General features: G+C 41.6%; 3 protein-coding genes across 6 annotated transcripts; 1 reads left to right on the plus strand and 2 right to left on the minus strand.

Annotated features, from left to right (window-relative positions):
- The first annotated feature begins 978 nt into the window (after window positions 1–978).
- LOC110082988 (protein EOLA1) lies at window positions 979–15812 on the plus strand. 4 transcript variants are annotated; one of them, XM_020801016.3, is made up of 4 exons: window positions 979–1214; window positions 2783–2879; window positions 3114–3397; window positions 5137–15812. In XM_020801016.3, exons 3-4 carry the CDS (start codon window positions 3145–3147, stop codon window positions 5358–5360), a joined length of 477 nt encoding a protein of 158 aa, XP_020656675.2. In that variant the 5' UTR covers window positions 979–1214; window positions 2783–2879; window positions 3114–3144; the 3' UTR covers window positions 5361–15812. The 4 variants fall into 4 exon arrangements, with proteins under 4 accessions (XP_020656675.2, XP_020656676.2, XP_072837426.2 ...); XM_072981325.2 differs by lacking the exon at window positions 979–1214 and adding an exon at window positions 1288–1352; XM_020801017.3 differs by lacking the exon at window positions 2783–2879 and having other exon boundaries at window positions 981–1214.
- Window positions 5004–15336, minus strand: LOC110082987 (heat shock transcription factor, Y-linked). Its single transcript, XM_020801015.3, has 2 exons — window positions 12396–15336; window positions 5004–9561 (listed from the first exon to the last, which is right to left on the minus strand). Exons 1-2 carry the CDS (start codon window positions 12957–12959, stop codon window positions 8788–8790), a joined length of 1338 nt encoding a protein of 445 aa, XP_020656674.2. The 5' UTR covers window positions 12960–15336; the 3' UTR covers window positions 5004–8787.
- On the minus strand, window positions 14830–27646 carry TMEM185A (transmembrane protein 185A). Its single transcript, XM_072981323.2, has 7 exons — window positions 27354–27646; window positions 21706–21882; window positions 19223–19430; window positions 17915–17998; window positions 17168–17344; window positions 16288–16411; window positions 14830–16140 (listed from the first exon to the last, which is right to left on the minus strand). The coding sequence occupies exons 1-7, from the start codon at window positions 27389–27391 to the stop codon at window positions 15896–15898; spliced, it is 1053 nt and encodes a 350-aa protein (XP_072837424.1). The 5' UTR covers window positions 27392–27646; the 3' UTR covers window positions 14830–15895.
- Window positions 27647–27876: the final 230 nt, after the last annotated feature.

The following is a 27876-nucleotide window of genomic DNA, read 5'->3' on the forward strand; positions in this document are numbered from 1 at the left end:
TGTTGTTTTAAAATTAAGGGCCTATACTGGATTGTCGCCAGATGATATTTTTTAAATCTTGATTGTTTTTTCCCTTTGACTATTATTTATTATATTATGTTACAAATTTTGTATTGTTTCTCTGGTTAATTTGTTACTTTTATTTTTGTTCACCGCCTAGAGTAGTGCTTTGCCACTAAGTCCAGAACTATAAAACACAAAATAATATAGTGAAATTCCATATTACTTAAAGAATGTTTACTCTTTTTTCTTACAAAGATTGTAAGCCACCTTGAGTGCACCTTTCTAGCAGAAACGTAAGGTACAAACAAACAAACAAAAAATGTAACATGTACTTGAGAAGGGAAAATTTTTACTCCCAGTGAGGATTCACTATGCTTTTGGAGAGAAACAGGGCAACATAGTATATAAAAAGAAGCATGTAATAAAATGATGCAAATTGGTAAGTCCCAAGGGGTGCTGTGTTTCTCCTTCCGTTTCAATGTATCTCTCTGACATTTTAGTTACATTTTTTTTCATTTTGTTTGTCATAATAGTTTCTTTTTAATACAAAATAAATAAGCGAACCTGAGGCAGCACCACACCTCAGGCCAAGTCACCTTCAGAAGGCTGTTGAGAGGCCAGAACAGTTCAAAGTCAACCTGCAAGGCTTAAAGGTATACCACAGGATTCTTCGATGTTATAAAGTCCCTTCCTATTTCCCTGCCTAGCCCACCTCACAGGGCTGTCGTGAGGCAAGACTAGAGGAAAAAGCTCCTGCCGCCGCCGCTTTGGGCCATGTCGTCCTCAGCGCTTCCTCCAAAAAAAGAGAAAAATAACTAAATGAAAGGAAACGAAGCTCCTGTGTTGACACACAGCCGGCCTCGTCCGACTTAATTCGGCTTCGCTTCGCTTTCCTCTTGTCCTCCCTGAGGCGAAGAAGCGCCGTGACTTTCCCCTCAGGAGGAGAAGCTGCAAAGAGAAGGAAGGAAAGACCAGGCAGGCAGGCAGGCAGGCAGGCAGGCTAGGGGTTGTTGGCTCGAGAGACACCGGAGGAGGAGAAAGAAAAAGAGGGCGCCGAAGCCCCCACCTCCCGCCGCCTTCCTGAGGGGAGGAGGAGGAAAGAGCGAAAGGCGGGCCTCGCCCGGCGGCCATCTTAGTATTCCCTCCGCTCCCCTCACGGCGCGGCGCGCGCGGCGGGGAGTTGCCTTCGTGAGGGGGGCTTCGCGTCTGAGGTAAAATAAATAAGGGAGGCGGGAACAAGCTGTGGGAAGGCCGTGCACGCGCGCGCACGCACGCTCTGGGGAGGCCGGCGGCGGCGGAGGGGACGGGACGGGGGGCCCTGTCGCTGGGAGTTGTCTGGGGATAATGGGGTTTGTAGTCCAAAGACACCTCTGTGAGGAGGGCAGCGGCTCCTTCTAGCTGGCCCGCGGGTTGGCGTCCTTCTCTTTTTGGCACGCGATGGCGGCGGGACGTGTCCCGTCGGGGCTTGTTGGCACGGGTGGGGCGATTGGGGGTGTGTGTGTCTGTCCGTGTCGGGGGCTGGTCGCCACCCAGGGGTGTGTGTGTGTGTGTGTGTGTGTGTGTGTGTGTGTGTGTGTGTGTGTGTGTGTGTGTGTGTGTGTGTGTGTGTGTGTGTGTGTGTGTGTGTGTGTGTGTGTGTGTGTGTGTGTGTGTGTGTGTTTCCTTTTGCTTGGGCATAAAACCTGTGACTTGTTTGCAATTTAAAATAAAATAAATTCTGCCTCATTCTTCTGATCGCATAGTAGGCTGACGCTTAAATAGGTTTTTAAATAGGGCTACAGACCCCCATTACAGAAGGTCGTTCTGCCCTTAGATCCGTGATGGTGAACCTTTTTTTGAGCCCGAGTGCCCTGACTGCAACACAAAATCAAGTTTTTTATTTCGAGGTGCCAATTGTGCAATTAAAACCCAAATGCTGAGGTTTTAGTTTAGAAAAAAAAACACACCTGCTCCTGCACTGCAAGGGTTAAATGAGTGGGATTTCGCCCCCCCCATGGGCAACATTAACAAAGAAATAGTTACTGGTCCTCCAGTCCCCCATTGGGCTAGACTGGTAATGGTCGCCATTGCACCCCTCCGCTGGACCACTGCACCAGCAGAAGGGAGTGCCAAAATCCGGGATCGGAGCACAGGTAATTATTTCTCAATAGCAATTTATGGCTCATGTGCCCACAGAGAGGGCTCTTGTGTGCCTGCTGTGGCACGCGTGCCATAGGTTCACCATCACTGCCCTAGATACACAAGGTGATGGATGGAGTGGATAGAGGGATGGACTAGGAAATTGGGAAACCTAGGTTCAAATTCAGCCATGGAAACTATTGGAGAGAGAGCTGATTAAAAAAAAAACCACTCTTTAAATATCTTACTTGCCTTGAAAGCCGTGATGAGGATTGCCTTCATTTCTGACTGGATGGCATCCCACATATCAGTCATGCCCTGCTTGAGGAATTTGAAACAACGACTGACTAACCATGGCTAGCAGTTGTAGGCATGCTAGAGAGATGCTTGATCCAAGCGAGTTGGGTTCTTTCATCTATGGAAGGTGTCTGTGTAGATGGAAGAGATTGACACCTTTTGCTTTTGCTGTGGTTTCTGTGGCTTTAAACATATGGAGCTGGCAGAAATGCCACAGGGGCATGCATCTGTTTTCACCAAACTGATGCCACGTTTTTAATAATTCAGTATTTAATGGCCACAAGATTGCCCTTTTCATCTTAAGAAGTCATGAAGTTTAAATAAGAACTGATTAAATAAGAATAGCTATATTTCTGTTTGTCAGGCTATAAAAATGTTCAGGAACAGGTCAATGGAGAAAGATGGAAGTTTGGAGCTTCGTCTGAAGAAAACTTACTGAAATGTGTGGGGCGTGCTGATTAGTAAGTTTCTTTCCTGTCGGAAAATTTATTCTCAGCGATTTAAACAGCAGCAGTTCTGTCTGACAAGGACTGACTGATTTGAACTATTCAGGGTGGGTAGGGGAATGCATGGCTGTTGTGAATTGCTATGATGTCACTTCAGCCGTGCATATTAAACATGCTCTTGAAGACTTACTAAGAGAAAAATTGTTCTTAAATCTGGTGTTTCTCCCCCCTCCTATTTGGAAATTAAAGGTGATGAAGGAGAGAAGGAGGTGGAAGAAAAATGAAATTTCCATGCCTTTCCTTCAGACAGCCATTTGCCGGGTTGGTTTTAAATGAAGTCAAAACCATAGAGACTCGTTGGCGACCATTGTTAGCTGAATACAAGGCTTGCACTCTTGCTGTTCACATTGCTTTTAAAGACTGGGATGATGAAACCTGGAAAGACATTCTCACAAACAGACTTGGCATGACACCAACTCAGATTGAAGAGTTATTAGAAGATGGTGAAAAGTTTGGCAGAGGTGTTATTGCAGGTAAGTGACGGTGGCATAGGTTTGTTTTGCAAGCTTCTGTTTCAGGCCTTTGGGCAAGAGGACAGGAATTGTAATTTTTTTAAAATGAAAATTGACCATTCAGGGAAGGAACCCGAATATTTGGGGGGATAACCATAAAGCAGGGGTCTCAAACATGCAGCCCGGGGGCCATTTGGGGCCCGCCGGATGATAGTTTGTGGCCCCCGCCTTGCCTGCCCCCCTGAAACACCCACGTGTCCTCTGCTGTCAAAAGTAAAAAAAAAAAAAGCCTCGCCTCGCTCACCGGCTCTCTCCCAAGACAGCACCTCTTGCACCCTCCATCTGGAACTGCAGCCTGCCAGCCAGCCTGCCTGTCTTCTGGCTAGCAGGCTGCAGTTCTGTATGGAGGGTGCAAGAGGCGCTGTCTTGGGGGAGAGCCGGCGAGCGAGGTGCGCTGCCAGCCCTTTCCCCGAGCGCCTGAGCTGCTGTTAAGTGATGCCTGAGAGCGGAGCTTGCTCCTGGCCCTTCCTCAAAGAGCGCCACCAACAGCAGCTGTCGCTGCTGCCACCTCTTCCAGGAAAGCAGCTCTCTGGCTCTCTTTCTCTCTCGGCACCCCCAGCATCAGCCCAGCCAGCGGCTGCCTAAGTGCCTGGCGGTGCTTCCTCCTCCTCCTCCTCCTGCTTCAGCCGCCTTGGCTCTGGAGGCTGCCTGGGCTCATCTTGCAAAGTTTGCTCCCCTGTCGTGATGGGGGGTAGCTACTGCTATTGAGTGTGCTTTTTTTGAGGGGGGCCTTTAGAGGAAGGTTGCCGGACCTCTGTGTGTGTGTGTTTGTTTGTGTGCGTGTGCACCTATGGGGCCCCCACCCCATTCTGTTTAATTTTGCGGATACCAATGGGGGCTTTTCTCCTTTGGCAAGGCGATTCTGTGAGGGTTTTAACATTTTATGTCATGCCCTCCTCCCCCCGGCTAGGCAGTCACTGGTGGTCCCTCCCTTCTCCGCTTCTTTGTCCTGCTGCTGCTGGTGGTGGTGGTAGTGAAGAAGGAGCCAGGGGGGTTCGTGGCTGGTGACGAGGGCTTGTGCGCCCCTCCTCCTCCTCCTTGGAGCCCTAGCTGGGCTAAGGAAATTCCTGGGGGGCTTCCTCCAGCTCTTGCTCCACTTGGCGGAAAATCGATGCGGCCCAGACTCTGCCTCCAGCGGCCCCCAGGTAAATTGAGTTTGAGACCCCTGCCTTAGACAGAACCTTGCATGCACCCCATGTTCTATTGCTGACTAAAGACTGCTTAGTTTCTGGTTGATCTGCAGCTACTGTGTTCCTTTTGTCACAGTTTTTCTGAATTTTGGAATGCAAAAACATACAGAGATAAAATGTGAAGGTTGCAAAGCAGCAAGAACAAATTGTGACTGCTGTCATACAGAGCTGCCTTATACTACCTTTCATTTGTTTTCTTCTTGTGAAAGCAAGCAGTGAGCTTTTTCACCTGTGGCGGCTCACGGTGGAATGGTTTTCCAGAAAGGCTCGCCTGGAACTTATACGGTTATCCTCCCAGGCCTTTAAATCTTTTTTTAAAATTTATTTTTGTGACTGTTTTTAATGTTTCATATTACTATCAATCCTTTATTGTGGTATTTTTACATTTCAGACTGAAGGACAATATACAGGTCTTTGGAATACAAATAAACCAAAAAAAAAAAAAAAAAGATAAAATGTATTTTGTTTTCAGAAAGAAAACTAAAGCCTTGTTTGTGTTTTAAAATTCAGGGCTTATTGACATTGGAGAGACATCACAATGTACAGAAGACTTACCTCCTGAAGACATTTTGGTGCTGGAAAATAAGGCGATACTCTTAGGCCTGGAACAGAAATATTTGACTGTTGTTTCAAACCCCAGATGGCTGCTGGAACCAATTCCTGCACGAGGGCACAAAGATGTCTGGCAGGTAGACATTCCAGAGGAATTGATTCCTTATGTAGAACCCTGCTGAAGGTTCATTCTGAAGATTTATTGATCATGCTTGTTCTAAGTGAAACAGAGACCTTTTCTGAACTACGTTGCTGTTTCTGGACATTTACAGTAGTTTCTGGGGAGTACTAATCAACTCTTAGGGCCCCCAATGTGTGTACATTAAGGGATTTCTTTTACCTGGATAACTATGAATTACTACTATAGGCACCTGCATTTTAAAAATCAAATAAATGTATTTTCCCCTAACGTCTTCATTCTTGGCAAGCTGATCTTACTAGGCATTTGATCCAGTAATAAATAATACAGCCAACCATAGTAGTTTATCCCTGTAAGAAGTGAACCAGTCTGATCCAGACTCTCTGGACAGAAGCTTCGTACAAATACTCTGCCGGACTTTCTTTGTTCCTGCAGAAGTCCTCATACTTTAAAAGCTACAGAATGGGGAGATAGTAAGGAGTAAGCTGCTGTTTTGCACAGCAGCCAATCAAACTTCATCCCATTAAACATAGTGGCAGAAAAGGGAAGGGCCATAATCATTCTCATCAGTACACTATGTTCTCTCACCATCAGTGATAAACACGCTTTCATTTAATTACCTTAGGAAGTTTTTCATCAGGTCTGTCTCTATGCTTGAACACATTATGCCCGTCTCTCCTACCCTTAAAACCATAAAAACAATGGTGTTTCCACCACCCTCTTGCAATATTAGAGTATCCCATGGCAACAATCACATTCTACCCCATTCTAGGCCTGTTACTACTGTTTATATTTTTCCTTCTAACCCTGAACTTCCCATAGCATTTCTCTGCTTCCCAAATCCATAACATAATGCCATATAATCCTATTTTACTATATTAAGGAGCCCTGTTTTTTAAAATGGTATAACTGTTTCAACATGCCTATTAGGAGAAATAGTGTTTTTGTTTAGATTATATCAACATGTCTTTGGACCATTTCACTTTGCATTTTTAATTTTCACAGAAATGTATTTACATTAAAAAGGTAGGACAGAAAACTTAATGTTGGCAGTGCTGAGGGAGATAGATTTAGCTAAAAATGGACAAATCATAGAATGCTTATGAATTGTATCATTTTAGCACTTCACTCAGTGCAGTTGTCTCTATGCAGAATAAAGCATAGCATGCTTGGAGGACTCACAGCTTAGTGAACTGCATGAAATGGCTTTTAGCAAACAAAGCAATTTCAGACGTAACCGTTTCCATTGTTTCCTCCTTACTGAGGAATTCAGGGCAGCTTCGAAGCTTCCCCCCCCTTCCTCCCTTGAGGTTGAACAGAGCTACTGTTCTCTATTTAGATGACAATTTTTTCTATGGTACATAATTATTACCCATTGGTGTAAGCAACATAACTTCGCTTCTAAGATCTCGCTCCATTGTTCCACAACAAGAGTAACAAAATGTAAGATGGCTGAAGGTAGATGAATTAAAAGCACTGATTTTTATTTTTAAATATTGGTTGTTCTTCATGCACACATACATTTGTCAAACTATGTGTCATAATAGAAGGACCCCGACAGTTTGTAAATGTGTTTAGACCTCACTGAGCAATCATAATGAGATATCATAATTAGACTTTTTCTGGTAACTTCATTATCTTTGAGTAGCTCTGCACAGTATCCCAATTGTAACAGGAAGCATCACCAATTTTATATGAATGCATTCAGTAACAAGTCTGAAGCTGCCACAACGGGGTGAAGAATTTCAGAGACCAGTTTTCTGTCCCAGATACACCATTGGTCTCATCAGCCCTGAACATTTGTAAAACTAGAGAAAAGACAAAACTAAGTGGCTGGAAGTCAAATTCTGGCTTCACGTTGGGTGTATCCTATTATTGCAAAGTCACTGCTTACAGAGACTTGCAGGATTGAAAAAAATAATGTCATTTCAACTTACATACTGCCCCATAGTGCTAAAGCATTTTGTCCAGCCCGTCATCAAATACATTGTAAGAACTGACTGAACATTGCCAACAGTTTCTCAAACAAGTGATGTCACTTTATGTAAACAGGTGTACATCACAGAATGTGATTAACTATCTTAACTTTTATTTACGAGAATAAAGATAATTAGTAGAAACCAAGTGAATAGCTCAAGGTGTATAATTCTGGATACACCATTTGCTTGGCAGTATTATTTTTTCTCTAGTACCTTAGATGAAAAAAGATAAGGATGCAAGTTGTAAATGCCTTACACAACAGTTGAAACCTGTAAGAGGGAAAGTAAACCTTTTAAAAAGGTATTTAATTGTTCTAACATTTGAAAAGGATATTTCACCAATCACATGTACTGACAATCTGTACAGACCGATTCATACTAACTGTTTGTCTTTCCTGAAGATGATGAACAAGAAAGAACTAACTAGCAGAACTAACCTGTCCTCAGTAATGTGGCTTTTCTTACAGTGCTGTTTCCTTAAGCAAGTCATCTCCTATTCTTTGGAAATGAAGTAAGGCCAATACCTGTTCTTATGCTCTATTGGTTTTATGTGGTTATCCTTGACCCCTCTAGACCCACAGCACTATAATGTAATAGATGCTTACTGTGAACCTATGAATGCGTCATCTTATTTTGTAGGATAGTTACCTTGAATAGCCTCGAATATAGAAAATTGCTTGTCACAATGCAGTTGTTCCAATAAAACATTTTGAAAACCCTTACCTAAGTGACAGAGGACAGTATCCACATAATAGAGATAAATAAAGTCCCTGGTTCAAATTCTTCCCTATCAAATTAGTTTGTAGAAGGGCTTTTCCCCCCCACATCTACGCAGATCACCTGCCAACTTTCCAAATTCTGTGCGGCAATACTTCAATTGCGGAAGCCAAACTCCAACTAGATAGTAGCTCCCAGGTGTATGCATGGTAACATGTTCTAATGGAATATTGAAAGTTAGAAATTATAAGGTTTTATGCATATGTGACTGGTCTAAGGGCTGTAAATAAACTATTCTATCTATTCTTAGATTTCTAAATCTTCGATCTGATTCTCAAGGTTGTCTTAGCCACATGTTTTATTTCTTAATCACACCAAGAAAGAAAACACCTAAGAGGTATTTTACATCCCTTGTGCAGTCCAACTATTTGCGTCTAGCTGCAACTCAATTTCCACAGAGGCCAGACAAAATTCTTAAGATGCTTGTGGATTTCACTGTCCTTCTACAGCAGCAGCAGAAAGCTGACAGCCCAGATAAATCCAATTATTGCCCCCACAGGTTGCCCAGCTGCCCTTGCCATCGTTGTTGCATAATTAGACCATTGAGTAGAAACAAATTACTACTAATCCAACCATGATGAAAAAAAAATACAAAAACTAACCTAGGTAAACAAGACAGAAAGAAAGGGAAGTAAGAAATTTATTCTTCAGTCCATGCCATGGTGAATTTCCCTGTTTTAAGAGGGCCTTGAGTTTTTCAGTTTCCCCTTTGCTTCATCGGTGGTACCCCATGTTTTCTGTGGCTTTGGGCCCAACTGCTTTGGAAGCAGATGTGTTTGATGAACAGTTGCAGTTTGGGCAATGGTGGTACGAAGGCGTTCGATGATGGGATGATCTTGACATGGAAATTGCAGACGCTGCTGCTATCATAGGCATAGAGAACCATGGATTACAAAATGGGAGTAAGCTAGCCCAGTGAGCCTGCATAGCTGATAAGTCTGGATACATGGTTGGGAAAGCTGGCAGCCCCATCACTGGTGCAAAGGGGTTGTTGGGTACAGGAGGTATGACATGATACAAGGAGGTAGCAGATGTAGTGGTAGTTGAGTCTATCTCGTGTGTGTTGACTCGAGCATGGCTGCTGTGCTGGGGTAAATGGAAAGGAGCCAGCTGGTTGATTGTATTATCATTGTCCTCTGGCACCATCTGCTCAGAGGTTTTCAAAGGGGTTGGAGGAGAAGGAGCATATCCACTTCTCAAACGGGCTGCAGCTCCAGCAAGACACTTGATCATGGCAGGTTTTCGGAGTCCACATTTGTGCAATTTGTCCTTTGGAGAGCTTGCAAGGAAGCTGTTCTCTCTGGAAGCGGGCCCAAGAGTAGCTGAATCTTCAGGACTCCTTGACCTGCTCATCAGGCTGTCTTCATGGAAGTCTTCCTCTAATGAGAAAGCCATGGGTGGTGTATTTTTAATTCCCACTCTTCTCTTGCACCTTGCAAGAAGGTGAGGACAACCTCTCTTAAAATTTGGGTTATGATAGAATTGCAACTAGGATTTAAAAAAAGAGGAAGAATTAATGTTAACTTTAAGCTGTGTCTGTTGATCCTGAAATATGTAGTCTTGCTTCAAATCTAAAATTAACTTAGCCTACTTGAGAGCCTCATACTCTTGAATTGAACATTTGTGGAAATTAGTAGAGACTGTAACTCAGAAAGGTGAACAACTGGGCAAACATATGTTAACAAGGCAGTTGCTATTTTATAAAACATATGGGAGGCATTGTCTGAAGGCTATATTCTCAGGAACATATAAACTTGAACACCTATTAAATAAGTTAATTCCATAGAAAGAAAAAAAGCAAGTTGATGTATAGTTCTGCAGAATTTGACTTAATCCAGAATTTAGATTTTTTTAAAGATAGGGTCCTCCTCTAGAAGACTTTGAGGTATAGTGTTCTCACCCTAAAAAAATGGCAATAACATGTGACAGCAGTTTGATACCCCAATATCTAGTTTTAGGGCTCAGTCAGTAGTACTAAGATGCAGACTTTGTAATCAATGAAGGAAGAAAGTGACCGAATATCAAATGGAAAATCGGTTGGTTGGTTGGTTGATTGATTGATTGAAAAATTATATGCTGCCTTTGTCCAAGGACTAGGAGCATGACTTGAGAAGGTTAAAATTCAGTTAAATTGAATGCTCTGTTTGGAGAAATTGCATAAATTAGGTTTTCCACTGGGGATAATTATTGTTATATCATGTCAAGTTGGAATTGAGGAGAAATTTAAGAAATGGCTTTTCCATTTCTAACCCCCCCCCATGAGTTTCCATGGCTGAGTGGGGATTCAAACCCAGGGCTCTTGAGTCCTAGTCCATGCTGGTAATATCACCTTCGAAAAAACCAGCATAGATTAATTCCTAAATTGCCAGTCCCAACAGGTGGATTAATTTTTTTTCAGATAAATTTAGTTTATAATCATGTGCTTCCCGGTGTACCAAATGAAACAAACTTACTTAGAATGAAGGAACAAAGGGTTTTGTTTGCCATCCAAGGCCATTTATATTGCAATTCTGTATCTCTTAAACACCACTACATTCAATAAAAATTGCTTTTAAGTATATGCATAGAGTCACATTATTGGCATCATGTAATTGATGCTGGAAACAAAAGACTGAAAATAGCATCTTTCAGTTCATAGGAATGTTGGTACTCATGCTGTTTCTTTGACAGTCTAAATGCCCATAATTTGAATGATACATGTTTTTGTTTTTTAATCTCAGTGACATCTTTGTCTTTGATTAACTAGAAAAGTAGCTTTTAACTCCGTGGCTGGAACCTAACAGTAAGTGGCAACTAGAGTATTGAATTAGTGGAATTGACCCACCAAATCCCCCCCATTCACTTTAGTTGCAACTTGCTACTGGATTTTAGCCTATGGGTGCACTGCAAACTGATTATCTGCTTTTATACCCATTCATGAAGTGTTAAGAAAATAAAATTCAGCATCTGTTCAGTATGTATGTGTGTGGAACTCCAACTTCAGAAGCTGCTGTGCAATTTCACATAGTGTGACTTTTGTGCACCATGTGAGATACCATGTCACATTCCTGTGGTAGTTAGAGCCCCATGTGCACATAAACATTGGACAGTTGTCATCTTGTTCTACCTGTTTCCTTGTTACACGTTCTCTGGTCTATAAATTCCCGTTGTATGTTTTTAGCTGGTAAAAGGTACTGTTCGCATTAAGCAGTAGACTAACCTCACTACATCATCCTTTAGAAATTCCCATTTCCAGATAATTCAACTCTCATTCTTTCCTGGATATTATTTTTCGTTCTTCCACCTTTATCAAGACATCTCAATGAGTTTGCTTTGCTAATTTGTTCCTTAGCAGAAGTTCATCTGTTTGTAGCACTTTACATTTTACATGCATTTCTTTTATTTTTATCAACATACTTGCCGTTTTGGTTTATTTAACCTTCTCTCTTTAACACACCTCAGTGTTAATTACATCTGCCATGTGTCTCACACACTATGTGCAGATTTGCGTCTCACCAGATAACTTGAAGCCAGGTCCAAATTAAAGGAAAGGTACTGGACAAAGGCAGTGTGCACATGTTGTTGAATTACAACAGCAAGTCTTTATAAAGCACTGCAGTGAGCAACTCAGTGTAGTCCTAAGGACTGGAACAGAATTGTGCAATATGAAGTGTCCATAGCATTTTGTTGTGGTGGTTGCCTGTGTAAACTGCTCTGTTTAAGCAAGTACGCTTTTCTGACATGTATACAGAAAAGGTTTTATTTTTATCCAGACTTGAAATAACATTGAGCAACCACCATAATTTGTAAGAGCTGCTTTGCCTGAGCATTATTTCTTGTACTTGAAGGAAGTTTGTGAGAATTAGGGCAAATAGCAAATGAAACATACGGCATTTTTCTACGGGAATGGCTCTCCTGAAGCCATGATGATACCTTATCATCTATTTACATTAGGTTTTGGTGTATTTGATAGCCCCATCCTGAAGAAAATGTCCAAATTCACATTTCAATGGAATCAACACTTTGCTTGCTAACATAAACCCAAGCTTGTTGAAATTAAAATCTAGGGACTTGGAAGTAGCCAAGAAAAAACATTCACCATTTCTCTGATTTATATACAGGGAGAGTACACATAATCTTATACCATATCTACTCATAGTCAGGCAGACACTCTGAATTCCCTCTCCTACTACTGGAGAATGTGCTTCCTTTGGTCCCTGTTTTTGTCCTGCATTAGTAGGTAGAGTTGAGGTATGGATTGAACCTGTGTGGTACTATAAAGGCAAGGGAGCTATAAATTCCAGTCATCTTTATGTTTTACAGAAGTCATAGTTAGATCTTACCTTGCTAAATGCATAAGCAGCTTTTTCTTCAGCTAAAAATTCAACAAGAGAGGCAGATCTTTGGAAATTCTGTCTCATCTTGCTAAAGCCATAGAGATTGAGCTGACGAATAAAGCTTTTCATGCAGTCAGTTTCAAAGATGCGCAATTGTCCTTTTCTTTCTAGGACCTCCTTTTTAAAAAGTTCTTCGTCAATCACTACACAATTCCCATCCTCGTCCCACCACAGGGATTTAAATTGATCACTTTCAACAATTTTCCAGAGTTTCTTTGGGAAGGTAAGGGATAGAAAATCATTGTCTTCAAGGGAACCATCATCACAGAGAGCGAGCCGTGGCCTTTTTGCCCAGGGTTCAACACTCAAAGCTTGAAAAGCATTTTCTTCTAGTATAGACCTTAAGGCTGAGTCACCAGCTGCTGTTTTATCATGCAGAGGAGTAGATGAAATGGAGATTGTGGAATGAACTGATTCATCTTCAGCCAAAAGGTGTTGCGTTTGTGCAGTAGGAACACCCACCTCCACCTCTCTTTTTTCAGTCAGGTAATTCTTTCCAGATGTAGCCATTTATGTATTGGTTAAACCATGCTGATAAGACAGCAGCAGGTCTATTAAAAATGATGCCAGGGAGCAGGGAGCTTCAATAAGGAGTTCTAGAGCATCACAATGAGTCTATCTTGTGCAGGTATGACATCACAAAATGAACTTTGGTTTCCTAGCAAACGAGATCATAATGACAAGATATTAAATAGCATATATATATATATTCATTGAACAACAGAAATTAACACAATGGCTATTCAAGAGGAGTCAAAAGCAGCACACAGCAGCTGGCTTCCATTTGGTATGAGGGACATGAGACAAGTTCTGAAGGAAAGTGGGAGGCAGTAGGAAAACATGGGATGCATTGATTCAATAAAGGAAATAATGGCCTTTAATTTGCAAGATCTGTGCAGAGTCGTTAAGGCTAAGACATTTGGATGTCATTAATTTCATAGAGCTGCCATTACTAACTGCTAAGATGGGAAATACCTATAATTACTGCTGAGTTCCAAATGATAACAGCCTAAACAATGTCATGCTTGGATCTAAAGCCCCATAGTGAAGAAAGTGTGTCACTATATTCTACCAGTTTAAAACACACATTCTTGAAAGTGGAACATGCTACTGTATCATGAATTTTAGATACTTTCAAAACAGAAGGAAAGTAATAATTACAAGTGCATGTGCATTAAACTCTGCCAACATACTATCTTCTCTATAGGCCCATTGATATTCAGTGCTGCATACCTCCCCTTTTTGCTTCCAAAAATTTCCTTTTGAGCTATTCTAATTCATTACAATCCTACTGATCTATTAATATCAACCATCCATCAATCTACAGCTACTTCTTCCAATCCAAGGTTACCATTTTACTTCTTTATTCCATTCCCTATCTATCAAGCCCTACCTGATTATGCTATTTGTTCTTTTATCACAATTTGTTTTTGGTGAATGGCCTAATTTCTTTATTGGTCTAATATTTAGCACCCATCTTTCCATTGCTCTTGAGTTTTCACAAGTTTGTCCATTATGGATTTAGTTAGAATCTATGCAGAATAGGTAGGTGCTGGCAACACACATGTCATAAACTGGTATTAATTTTAGAGAAGTAATTTTTCTTCAAGAATTTTGTCTATTGAAAGTTGATCATGCAGCTCTTACTCATCTCCCCACCCCTACTTTCTGAGTAGATTTCCCATGTTGTATTACTTTCTCCAGATAAATATATTCTGGTACGTATTCTGTATGATAACCATAATTACAGTATTCCTACTTTTCTCCTGACTGGGCATTATTTTTATTTAGTTTTAAACCCACTTTCTCTCAGTTTTCATTTTTATCGACATATTTTGTAAGTCATCAAAGTTATCTGCTACAAGTACTACATCATTGGCATATCTAAGATGATTGAATCATTTCTCCTTGATAACAGTTCCTTACATGCTCTATCAAGTTTTTTGAACATATTCTCTAATGCTGTTATAAACAGTTTCAGACTGATTATGTCTCCTTTTCTCACTCCATAATTGGTATTTCCCTTGTATTTTCATGTAACTGGGTAACCACTGTTTATAAACTTTATATAAACTATGTCTACTTATAATTTTCTAATGCCTTATCTATTGCCCACACCTCAATTTTAGTTGTTCTACATCTCCAGATAGCATCTGGAATTTTTCAGACACTCTTAATATTTCTCTCCATGTCTGTCCACTATAACATATTTGTTCTCTCTCATGATTATTTTATACTTATTATCTTCTCAATATTTTATCTTTTTTAGTGTTTTGTTAGTTTCAGTATGTTGTCATGCCTCGTTTCTCTTGACTTAGCAGGGATTTTTTGTATGTGCAAATACATACAAAACTATGTAAAAAAGAAGAAGGATAATACATGCAATTCAAGAGGATACTTTATTGAACAGCCAAAAAATGGGGGAGCTGAGAAATAGGTATTATTGAGCAGTAACATTTTAACAAAAATGGAAAAGCAATCATTTCTTATTTTGAAAGACAGTACCCCTCCCCTCCACACAGTAAAAATATTGTAGCTATTTACACAACAGTTTACATACCTTGATCAAGGTAATTTGATCCATTAATAAAGGAAGAACCCTCAAGTCCTACCTGAGGACATGCCAGAAACACGGTGTTCATGAGGAAATGAAGATGCAAGGAGCATGCTGATATAACACCATATAACTATGGTACTTCAACATAAATGGAAGGCAACTTTACAGAATAACACAAAATACCACTCACAATAGACTATGCTTTTCATACACCATTTAAAAAATACTTTTATATATTTATACTGTACAGATTTTTAAAAATATATTACATTGCCAAAAGTTCATATAAATACTATACAGGCAAGCTTTTAATTCAACCAGTCAGGAAGATTCCCAAGTACAAGCCCTCCCTTTCACTCTTCTGACACTTTGTGGCTGCAATCCAGCCGCAGTGGCATGCACACAAAGGCCACTGATTTTAGTAGATCCTGCCCCAACAAAGAACTGGCCTGGTTTCAACCATAGGATCATATCTCAAATGAATCATCACGATTGGAAAAAATCTGAAATTTTTGATGAACTCTACACAAGTTCAATGCTCATACCTGAACATAAATGTAAATTATGTTCTGTAAACAGAGAGTTGATAAGATCTTTTCCACTTGTGAACTTTGCTGTGGCTAGGATGTTTTCACTCATTTTACTGGCGTAGTATTTCAAATGCAAATTTATGGAAATTCTCAAAGAAATTATGTTAACACAGATCTCCACTATCTACATTATAAACCACTGGGGCATAATTCTCTATTTATAACCAAACTGAAACAAAAGTGTGAGAAAAAAACATGTTGGCCACTGATCTCCCCCCCTGCCCCCCCCCCCCCCGGTTGTGGTTTAAAAGGGAAGAGTCATTCCTGGCTGGGTACCACAATTGATTCTGAGTTTGTTTCTAATCTGGCATATCAATGTTTAGTTTGGGAGGTGGCACAACGTATTTCCCAGGACTTTGAGTAATGACAACACCAGTCTTTTTTCGAAACATTTGAGCTATTTTTTGAGGTTCTGGGACAGGGGTTTCTTCTGTTTCTTCACTGTCTTCATGATGCAGATCATAGGAAATATTTCCATATTCTCTTAGGAAGGGGAAAATTTCAAGTAGGAATTGACAGAAGTCTTTGCGAATTCCAAACCACCCTACACAAAACAAACAAACAAAAAAGATTCACTCAGCAAAGAAATTGATCAACAAATATACTACCACTTTTTTCTTCTGTATATTTAACTAACAAAGCTAATGTTATTGCTGCAGAACATGAGCAGAGATTTCTCTTATATACTTACAGTGATTGCCACCTTTCTGTCCAAATGTTGTTGCCATTAAAGTTATCAGTGAAAGCCAAAGAGGAACAAATATAGGTATATATGAAAACGTGTTGTGGCCATCCAGTCGGTGCACGAGCAGTATCTAGCAAAACAACATGGGTAACTTTAGTTTTGTGCTTTTCATAATCCTATATATTAGAACCAAAGACTAAGCTTTATTTTGGCCTCCTAGATACTGCGATATCCAAGGGCTGAATATATTTTTCAAGTCCTACTCCAGTCCTCTGAAGATGCCGGCCACAGAGACTGGTGAAACTTCAGGAAGAACAACCTTCAGAATACGGCCAAAAAGCTCGAAAAACCCACAACCTATGCATTGGCATCACATTTCATTGCTGAAATTGTAGATGTTGCCAAACTCTTTTAGAATCCATGTCTACAGGCCATCTTACACCACCAGCTTTGTTCACAAAAAGTCCTCCCTGAAAACAGGTTATAAACAGGATTGACTGTAGGCCATAATTTGATATGGGATGAAAAAAACGACAGAGTCAGTAAACGTTCTGGTGTTTGCTCTTGCAAAACTTGGAATTGTCTCGGTAATTCATGGTGAGACCCCAAGGGAGTGTTGTAGGATCTAAAGTTTTTATGGCAGGGCCTCCACATCTTGCATAGCTCCCTGTGACTCTCAAAAGTGAGAGAAATTATGCAAAATAAACACTTGTTTGAAAATATGTTTAGCATTTATAGTTTAGAGATCAGTCATGGTGCAAAAATCAGTGGAACCCTAAAAACCAGTCATTCTTGACCCAGTACAAATACAGGACACCGACAATCTCTAAAATCCTAACTATTTCACAGTCAATGTACTATCCTTAAGTAAATAAGTTCTGCCTACTTCAAAGGTGAGTAATGGAACCACGATTGTCATCCAACTGATAGCCATTGTTATATGTGTTCTCCTTTGTTCAGCAATCACATCCATTGAGCGTAAGAATAGGACAGACCAGACAATGTAATACAGTACAACCAAACACAGGAATGACATCAGGATCCACAGAGGAACACAGACAACCTGGAAATAAGAGAAAAAGCCTGTCATGAATCACTCAGAAAAGCTATTCATCCCTCAATTTGAAAAGCCAGTTTTACACCATATATTTCTGGATTCATTTACAAATGAAGACTACGATTTGTGTCTTTAACAATAATCTTTTACTTGGCTATCTCAAAGGTGATACCATAGTTGGGATATAAAGCAAACTACTTTTAAGAAGGTTTGCATTAGCAGTAAAACTTATTTTTAAACTTTGTCTAAATAGCTTTGTTCACTTCTTACTTTAAAACTTCTTTAGGAGTTTCTCTATGGCCCCTTTTATTTGGGTTGGAGGTGCGTAAAAAGAGAAGGTAATATTACAGAGAAACAGGTCTGAACCTGGAAAATATCAAGCAATTATCCTGAGACAGATTACAGCAAATTCCAATGCTTGACAATTGTCTACGAAGAACCTGTAACATTCTGAATTAAAGCAAGGGAACTGCATGTTTGAAAACTCTCCCATGTCAATAAAATTGCCATTACAGTACACACTTAAAAATATGAGAGCTTTTAAAACAGCATCAGAAATAAGGAGAGTTTACATACGAGCCATGGCCACTTGATAATTTCATCCAGACGAAGAGCAATGAAGATGAATTGCAAAATATTTACGGAACACAGGATTTCCAGCTAGGGAAGAAAAAAAGCAGGGCTATCAGAATAAAAGGGAGCTTGCAATAGGATGATGTAGTGTAACACAGAGGTCCCCAACCTTGAGCCTCCAGATGTTCTTTGACTTCAACTCCCAGAAATCCTCGCCAGCAGAGGTGGTGGTGAAGGCTTCTGGGAGCTGTAGTCCAAGAACATCTGGAGGCCCAAGGTTGGGGGCCACTGGTGTAACAGACAAAAATCTCCAAGTATTTTGTAATTCAGTATGCAATATTGCATAGTGCACCAGCTGCACCTGTTCTTGGCCATGGTGACACTTGCCTTAGTCACATCCTAGCTGGATATTGTAACACACTATGTGGGGCCACCTCTGGAAAGTATCAGGAAACTTCAGCAGGCCCAAAATATGCCAGACAGATTGCTAACTGGGGCTGTCACAGGGCACACATAACCTCCCTGGTGCAGCAGCTCCACTGGCTGCTGATCCATTTCTGGGCACAATGCAAAGTGCTGGTTCTAACCTATAAAGCCCTAAACATCCTGGGTTCAAGCTATCTCAGGCATTGCCTCCCCCTTTATGAGCCTGCCCAGGTGTTAAGATCATCAGGAGAGGCCATTCTCTCAGTCCTGCCACCTTCAGAGGTGCATTTGATGGGGACACAGGAGAGGGCTTTCTCTGTTGCTGCTCCCAAAGATGAGATGGGGCGTGCGTGTGTGTCTCTCTGTGTGTGCGTTTAATGGTTTTTTGTACTTTACTGCTTTGTGTTTTGGTGCTGCTTTTGTTTAACTTTTTTTAAAAAGTGTGGCATGTGTTTGATCCTTTCAGTATTGTACACTCACTGTTGTGAATTTGACATACTGTCTTTTAACTCTGTAAGCCACCTTTTTTAAAGGACAAAGTCAGGGTAAAAGTATTTTAAATAAATATATATGTTGGAACATTGGCTTTTGTTCTTTAGATGTTATTAGACAAGGCATATAATCAGTGGAATAGAAGAATTAAAATATCAGTTCAACATTAATGAGGGACTTCAAATAAGACAGTATAGTATACAGGCACTATTACTCAAACTCACACACTTCTCTCCGTAATCTAGTAGAAACATAATAGTTATACAAAAATCAGTCTAAAGGAATTCTAAGAAGCAGCTGTATCATAATTTTAAGTTTCTATTTATAAAGCAGATAAATTAAACCCAATCCGTCACACTTGTAGACACCTAATACGCAAACCAGGAATCTCACCTCCAGAGATCTGTCATGGCGAAAGCCCCACACACATGCAGCCACCGATACCGGTGACACAAAGAACAGCGGCATAAAGACTAGAAGCCAATAGCGTGTTCCTCTCTCAATTCCATCACAGACAAGCACTTCAAACATCAGCAGTAATAAATGGATGCCTACTGCAATCAACATGGCTTTGAACTCCACACATGTTTCTCCTTCTGCTCTAAAGAGGGGCAGAGAAGCAGAGAATTAATACTGTTAGTTTATACTACCACCTCAAGTAAACATTCACAGGCATCTGGCTTGTCTTCGTCTCCATGCGTTACCCATATCTGATGATAAATTCCCTCAACAGAAAGGCATAACTGCTGCTACTGCCCTATGGCTACAGTGTTTCCCTGAAAATAAGACAGGGTCTTATATTAATTTTTGCTCCAAAAAAACAAAAACACATTGGGACTTATTTTCAAGGGATGTTTTATTTTTTCATGTACAACAATCTACATTTGTACAAATGCCATCATGTCATCTTCTGTTTGCTGCACAAGGGTGGAGGGCAGGGTGTCAATTCATTGGGGCTTATTTTGGGGGTACGGCTTACAGTTGTGTTCAAAATTATTCAACCCCCACTGAAATTGAATGTTTTGGCCATTTTGACATTGATTTTGATCATTCAGTCATCTTGCTTACATTTACATGAAAGAGGCACTTGTAGGTCAGAGAAATATAACCTTAAGTTTATAATGAAATAACCACAAATGTCTTTTCTGTGCTCACATCATTATTAGTTTTTATTCAACCCCCAAGTGACATTCAATCTTAGTACTTAGTACAACATCCTTTTACAGTTATAACAGCTTTTAAACGTGAAGCATAGCTTGACACAAGTGTCTTGCAGCGATCTACGGGTATCTTCGCCCATTCTTCATGGGCAAAAGCCTCCAGTTCAGTCAAATTCTTAGGCTTGCGCACTGCAACTGCTTTCTTTAAGTCCCACCAGAGGTTCTCAATCGGATTTAAGTCTGGTGACTGCGATGGGCACTCCAAAATGTTCCAGCCTTTCCTCTGCAACCATGCTCTAGTGGACTTGGAGGTATGCTTGGGATCATTGTCCTGTTGAAAGGTCCAACGTCTCCCAAGCCTCAGGTGTGTGACGGACTGCATCACATTTTCATCCAATATCTCCTGGTACTGAAGAGAATTCATGGTACCTTGTACACGCTGAAGCTTCCCTGTACCTGCAGAAGCAAAACAACCCCAAAGCATTATTGACCCTCCACCATGCTTCACAGTAGGCAAGGTGTTCTTTTCGTCATATGCCTTGTTCTTCCTCCTCCAAACATAGCGTTGATCCATGGGCCCAAACAGTTCTAATTTTGTTTCATCAGTCGACAGAACACTATCCCACAACTTTTGTGGTTTGCCCACATGACTTTTGGCATACTGCAGTCGACTCTTCTTATTCTTGGGAGACAGCAAGGGGGTGCGCCTGGGGGTTCTGGCATGGAGACCTTCATTACGCAGTGTGCGCCTTATTGTCTGAGCTGAAACTTCTATACCCACATCTGACAAATCTTTTTTCAGTTCCTCAGCAGTCACACAGGGACTTTTCACCACTCTACGCTTTAGGTAGCGCACAGCAGTCGAAGTCAGCATCTTCTTTCTTCCACGACCAGGTAGCATTTCAACAGTGCCCTTTGCCTTGAATTTGCGAATGATGCTTCCTATGGTGTCTCTTGGTATGTTTAACTTCTTTGCAATCTTCTTATAGCCATTGCCCTTCCTGTGAAGACAAATCACCTCTTCTCTTGTCTTCCTGGACCATTCTCTTGACTTCACCATGTTTGTAACCACACCAGTAAATGTCTAGAAGGAGCTGAGTATCACAGTCCTTTTAAAGCTGCCTAATTGGTGCTTATTATGCTTGATTGGTGCTCGGTGACATCCACAGGTGTTTTCAATACCTGATGGGAAACACCTGAATGAACCTCTCTTCTTCAGAGTGGTAGTCTTTAAGGGGTTGAATAATTGTGGCAATGAAGAAACCACAAAAGAAACATTTACTACTGTATTACATAAACAATTGACGTTATTTTAGTTGCATTTGGTTCTTTAAAACGTCCTTGTAGGATTTCATTCTGAATACAGTTCCAAATGTACACTATAGTCCCTAAAGCCCTTTACAGCATTGGGGGTTGAATAATTTTGAACACAACTGTATATTACCAGTGTCCTGAAAAATTATACTAGGGCTTATTTTCAGGTTAGTACTTATTTTAGGGGAAACAGGGTAGGTGGTCCGATGGTCTGACTCAATATAAGCCAGTTTGCAAAGGGGTCTATGGCCACAGACACTTACTAAACTAAATACAAATATGTTTTTGTGGCCAACAGTAATAAAACTACACTGATGTGGCAACAGTGCCTACACAAGCATTCAGTGCTTTCATCACAGAACAGCTGACATCCCCAAAGATAAGAAAGCATATTGTTCTTACCGATATTGTGGGTTCCGTGCCCATACTCCAGTTCCTACTGAGGCACCCACAATGACCATTAACTTCCACAGCCATATTGGAGCAAATACTGCCCAATAGCTCCATTGAATCTTGTCATCCAGACGAAGAGAAAGCAAAACCGAGAACAGCAGCAGGCATGCATAGATAAGAAATTTGCTGTGTAAAAAGAGAAGAATTTTATAACTTTAAGGCAAGTTGTCTTCCAAATCAGATATATAGGAGGGAATACAAATTGTTATCATTTAGCTTTCAGGATAAAAAGTTATATCACACATCAGTAGAGACTGTATTATCAACACTATGTCTGATGGTGCCTTACTAATTAAGGTGGTTGCATGAAACCTTTGCATCTTGATGCATCTTAAGTAACATGTTTTATCTGGCATAAGCTTTTGTGAACTGCAGCCCAATTCTTTAGATACAACAGATGAATGTTTCTGTCCTTGGAAATTAATGCATCCTGCATATGATTCACTTTTTAAAAGTGGAAATATGTTATGCTTTTGAAATTGGACGCAGTATGTCATGAAAAACAGGCTTTCATCTATAAGTATAATATTTTAATAAGAGATCAAGGTGAACTAAAATTTCTGACAAAAACTAGTATTTATGAGAGGATGGCACAAAGAACTCAATCTGATTCTTTTATAATCAGATGGTGACAAATTCTTTTATTGCATTATATGAGACTAGAAAGATGTGATTCCTTTTATATTTTGAATTCTCATGACACATACATAGCCCAGAATAGTACAGAGTTGATACAAAGGAAATGCATTTTTGAAATTATCTAGCAAAACATGTTTGTACTGTATTATATAAGATACACAGACGACATCCAGGCACCACTGTAAACCATGGTCTATCATGATGGGAATACACTTCATCTCACCAGAAATTATGTCTTCTCCTTCAACCTAGCCACAAGGAGGAAGTTTTTGATTCCTGTTAGGGTTTTTGCCCCAACCTAACCATGGTCTGTTCTATCACCAAGACCAAAGAAACTGAACTTAACCTTAACTGTGGCTTGCTTGAAACAAGCCAACATACAAATCAAATGTTCCAGTATCCATCATAGCAGTCCATTGGTCTTCCTTGCCGTTTTAATTGTCCTAAAAATTATTCTGAAGTGACAAATCCCTCTCTCCACACAAAGTGTGTGGTAATCCTGCATATCCTTTAATGCAGTATTTGCCCTTCTGTCCATAAAAAAAAGAAAAGAAAGCTCATTAACAAAGAACACAGGAGTCTTTCTCCAGCTGCTCCCACTGGGAAGCTGACTAACACTAAAGCATCTGCTTTCAAGCTGCCATTATTCAGTCAACACAATCAAAGGAAGGGAGATTATGAGTTAGGAAGCCTATGCCGCCAGCTATGACTCGATCTTAGACGCCGCAGTTATAAATACGTGTTTGATACAGAGACAATATGGAGATGAGAACAAAATGGGAGCAAATACACCAGCATAACATTGAAATTCATGCTTGGCTTTATGCCAATGTCATGATGAGCAACCTTGGGACACTATGTTTCTGCAACAGAGTGGACAGGCAACAATGGGAGCAGCCACCATCACCAGATGTGTCATCATGCTGAAGTTGCAGAAAATAGGTGGAACAAGGCTAAGTGTGTTATACTCATTTATGAGATGTCCAAAAGGAACTAAGATCATTACCAAACCAGATATGCTTACAGTATTCCAAGTTCCAAGTCAGATGTGTTCAGGCACAAAATACAAGACTCTTCATCCTATACAAGCTATTACATTCAACTTTATCCAGACACATATTGTACAGCAATACAACTGTAATGAATACAAGAAAAAAGAAAACACAAAGTGCTCATCTCAAGGAACCTGCATTTCCAGGACACGAATTTTGCTATGGCAGGTATTTCAAAGTAGTCCAAAAGAGATCTATGACACTGAATATACAAGGCTTCAGATATCAACATTAAGTACTGCTGCACTGCTTACCTCATTAAAAGGCACTATCATATTTTTTAAAAGGCTCTGAAAGATACAAAGCAACCTACATACTAGCATCAACTGTTCAGGCAAACAATGTACATTCATAAAGTGCTTCCATACTTCTACTATATTACTTTTAAAAGGAACAGACATGCACTTACAAAGTCATTGAATTAGCTGTTAAGGACTCGCAATCAATGTTCCCTCTAATTTACACCAGTGCTAGGCAGGGGCCCTGCCTTGCGTCCATGGGGCTCCAGCCGCAACTGGAACCAACTGGGTGGCAACACTGGCTGCAGGTGCACAGCACCAATGCAACGCCGTGCGGCCATGCACACACACAACTTAAAGAGAATGTTCTTCTCAATACAAAACAAATCCAAATGTTCCTAATGATTTAAGTCTGCAGAGCAAAATAAGTAAGTCCAACTTAACTTGAAGATGGCCCTTTGGACACTGCCTATGCTGTCTATGTCTGATGGGCATTACAGTTCAATAACATCTGGAAGGCCATATGTTCCCCAATAGCTTCCCTCCACAGGGCAGCAGGAGTTCCTGCTTTTACAAAGACTCTTAAAAAGCAAGCATGGCATTCCTTTGGATAGGCAACTGCTAGAAGGCCTCATCTTTCTCCAAAAACAGAGAGGGCCCCTCTTCCTGATCAGAAGAGAAGGGTGTCCAACAGCCTTTATTCCTTTTTTAAAAAAATATACCTCAATGGATACTATCCCCCTTTAGTATTATGATGGAATGATGTGAGTGAGGCCTTACCACCAAAGTATCTTCTGAAGGTTAAGCAGCTCAGTGGTATCTGATTGTGGAGACAGAGGTTGGGAGTTCAATTCTCCACCCGGCCTCCTGGGAGAAAAATGAACCTGTGTGGCCTTGGGCAAGCTGCACAGTCCCAGAATGCCCCCAGAAGAAGGGAACAGTAAACCCCTCCTGAATATTCTCTACCTGGAAAATCCTGAAAAGTGGTGCCATAAGTCAGAATTGACACGATGATGATAAGCTGCTGAAACCCCAATTTCATGTAAGACAGTAGAAGACCCATGTCACTCTATTTATTGTTGGACTTCAACTCCTATCCTTCCTAGACAGCACAGCAAATAGTCAGAGATTACAGGAAGTGTAATCTAAAATCATATGGGGAACGAAATGTCTCTGATGTGGAAGAAACAAACAGTTCATAACTCCCAGCTCCCCCCCCATGTCATTTTCACTTTCCCATCTGTATAAACCAGAGTTTCATGGCAGGGTTTGTCCTGATCAAAATATGCTGAAAGCACGTTCAATCTGAAAGTGCTTCAGAAAAGATTTAGTACAATGTGCAGACTACATAATATAAAGGCCTATGAACAACTGCTGAATTGTTGCTCTGTCTGCCTGGGTACTGGGACAGGGCCAGATCTTTTACAGTAACTCCATTCGCTGGAGGGGTATGTTTTAAATCAGGCCCTGGGGAACTCATGTTTGGTACTGTTGCTACCCAGAGTTCATGCTATTTAACACACACACGAAGACACCAAGGACGTTTAGGGTTGGGGGGGTCAATGTCACCAATAAAACTCCAAATCTATTTCTGCTTTATAGCTAAATTTCAGTTTAGTTTTAAACCAATGGAGTGGCCGAGGACAAAGAAAATGACAATCCTGATAAAACAGAGGTAATCTAATAAATATCTACAATAGCTATTTGGAACCTCTAGTTTTGGAGGTAATATACTGTATCTTTGAATGCTGGCTACTAGAGAAAAACCAAGGACAACAACCATAATCAAGTCCTGCTTCTTATCTTTCTGGAGCCATCAAGCTAGTCCCTAAGAAAACAGGTGCATGGAGCTTTGATTGAATCCAGCCCAGCTGCTCATATGTTCTTGACAGTATGATCCCAAAACCCTCTGGCTGAAATTTCACATCTAGTCAAGCCACTCATTCTCAACTGCTTCACACAATAGCTGCCATACGAGTGAATCATAACCGTTGTCGGATACCCAGACGGTAAGCAAACCAATTTCAGAGAGACTTCTGAATACAACCTCAACTAAATTTTCTTTGCCTTGTGCCCTGCCTCTTTTGGTATGTATATTTTGCACTGTTTGTGGTTTGATGTTATTTTTGTTGGTTTTTGTTTATTTTTTTAATTTGTTATTTCCACTGTCATTTTTTAAAATGTTATTATGTTACACTAATGAAGTGGTATATAAATTAAATCAATCAATCAACGTCAGCGTTTTGGAATGAGATATATTGTATAATAAACACTCTAGAAGACAGTGTATTTCATCTCATATGTAGCAGCAAGCAGCATGCTGGCCTTGAGCTATAATAACCTGGGTCTGGAGGCCCTTCTTCTGCCATTCAATAAATGGTTTTGGCTGTGATGTCTTAGCCTCACTCATCCTCAAAATGATTCCCCCCCCCAGAGAACAATACAGAGGCAACGCACTGAACACCTACAACCCCTAAGAATATGGTGGAGCTTCCTGCTCTTGGGGCACGATTCCTCTGAATATTGGCAACCCACCTACACTAGTCTAAATTCCTAAGAACACCACAAACCCAATACATGGACACAGGTGTAAATGTGCAGTTGTAGGGAAAGTAGTTCCACACACACAAGGCATAGCACCTTATTTTCACCGATGGCCAAGCCATCTCCTGTATTGTTCCAAAGGGTCTTCAATTTACAAGCTCAGCTCTTCAAGAGACTGGAGAAAGGAGGACTAAAGAGGTTTGGGGGCATTTCACAAAATGCCAATGTCCCTTCTTGCAAATCCAAAAAAGTATTTCCACTGGCACAAAGTCACTACTAGAAAACAAGCCATTGACATAATCTTCCCTCCCAGAAATCAACAATTAAAAGAATTCACCTCCCCTTAAATATGACCCTCAAACCTACAAGTAACATCTTGCACCGTCTGTCCATTCAGCCAGAGGGTCTATCCCAGCTCCCGACAGTTGCTACCCATAAGACCTTCATGGAACCTCCAGACCCAGGGGCAGTTTACCTTTCAATACCCGATACACACCTTAAGCACTGTCTTGCAGTCACAGGAATAACTACCATTAGGAATGGGATGACCCGTCTGCCCAGAGCCACTGACCCCCCACCCCCCAACCTGGTGCTTTCCAGAAACACTGTGCCAACAGAAGGATTGCTCTGGGTGGCCGAGCCTCATGGGCACTGTAGTACAGCACATCTGGAAGGCACCCTAGTTGGAAAAGGCCGGCGGACGGGGAGAACCCACAACGCTTCCAGGGACTGGAGGGCACAGGATCCTAACCAGCCCTGGGCAGAGGAGGCCAATGAGGAGGGAAACTGGGGAAAGGGCACCCCTGGCCTGGACGGTCTCCCCCCTTTGGGTGCACCCCAGAAAGGGGATCAGGGAAAAGGCAGGCGTCCCTTCCCCCTCCAGATACTGCCTGAGTCTAACTCCCACCACCCAAGGCCAGGCCAAGGTCGGGGATGATGGGAGATGGAGTCAAACTGCCACTGGGGCGCCAAGGCGTTATCCAACCTTGTCACAGACTGCCAGTTGGGGGGGTCGCCTTCCTCTGGACCCCGAGGGGCCCCTTTACCCCCCCTCCACGTTCCCCCTCCCCCCACAAAGCCCTCTGCCCCTCCCCCACGCCACCCCATTTCGACGTCCCCTTACCTAGGATTGAAATCTTGAAATAAGCCCCTCAGGTTCATGGCGCTCGAACCTCCTCCTCTTCCTCCGGCGGCTGAGGCGCTGCCCTTTCAAAGGAGACCCCACATGGCAGCCAAAAACGAAAAGGGGGGGAAACGAAACACAAGCCACAACACAAAACCCCCGGCGGCTTCGGTACCTCAGCCGACGGACCGCCCGCCTTCTTCCCCCTCACAGCGGCCGAGCCGGGCCGCACTGCGCGTGCGCGGCGCTCCGGCGGCGCACGCGCAAGGGCCCGAGCCGCCGAACGCCTCCTCCCCCTCCCCTCCGGGGTTCTTCTTTTCCTTCTCTCGCCTTTTTTGGGGCGGGGGGCGGGGGCGGGGGGCGGTGTCTTTTTCCCACGCCCACTGACACCGGCCCGGCCCAATGGGAGGGGCGCCCACGCGGCGCATGCGCGCGCCTGCTTTGTAGCCGTCTTCGAAGCCTTCGCCCTGTTGTGGTAGCGCTGAGCGGAGGACGCGGAGTGTTTGCGTGCCGCGGGGAAAAC

This window comes from Pogona vitticeps, chromosome 11, assembly GCF_051106095.1.
Source record: "Pogona vitticeps strain Pit_001003342236 chromosome 11, PviZW2.1, whole genome shotgun sequence".
NCBI lineage: Eukaryota > Metazoa > Chordata > Lepidosauria > Squamata > Agamidae > Pogona > Pogona vitticeps.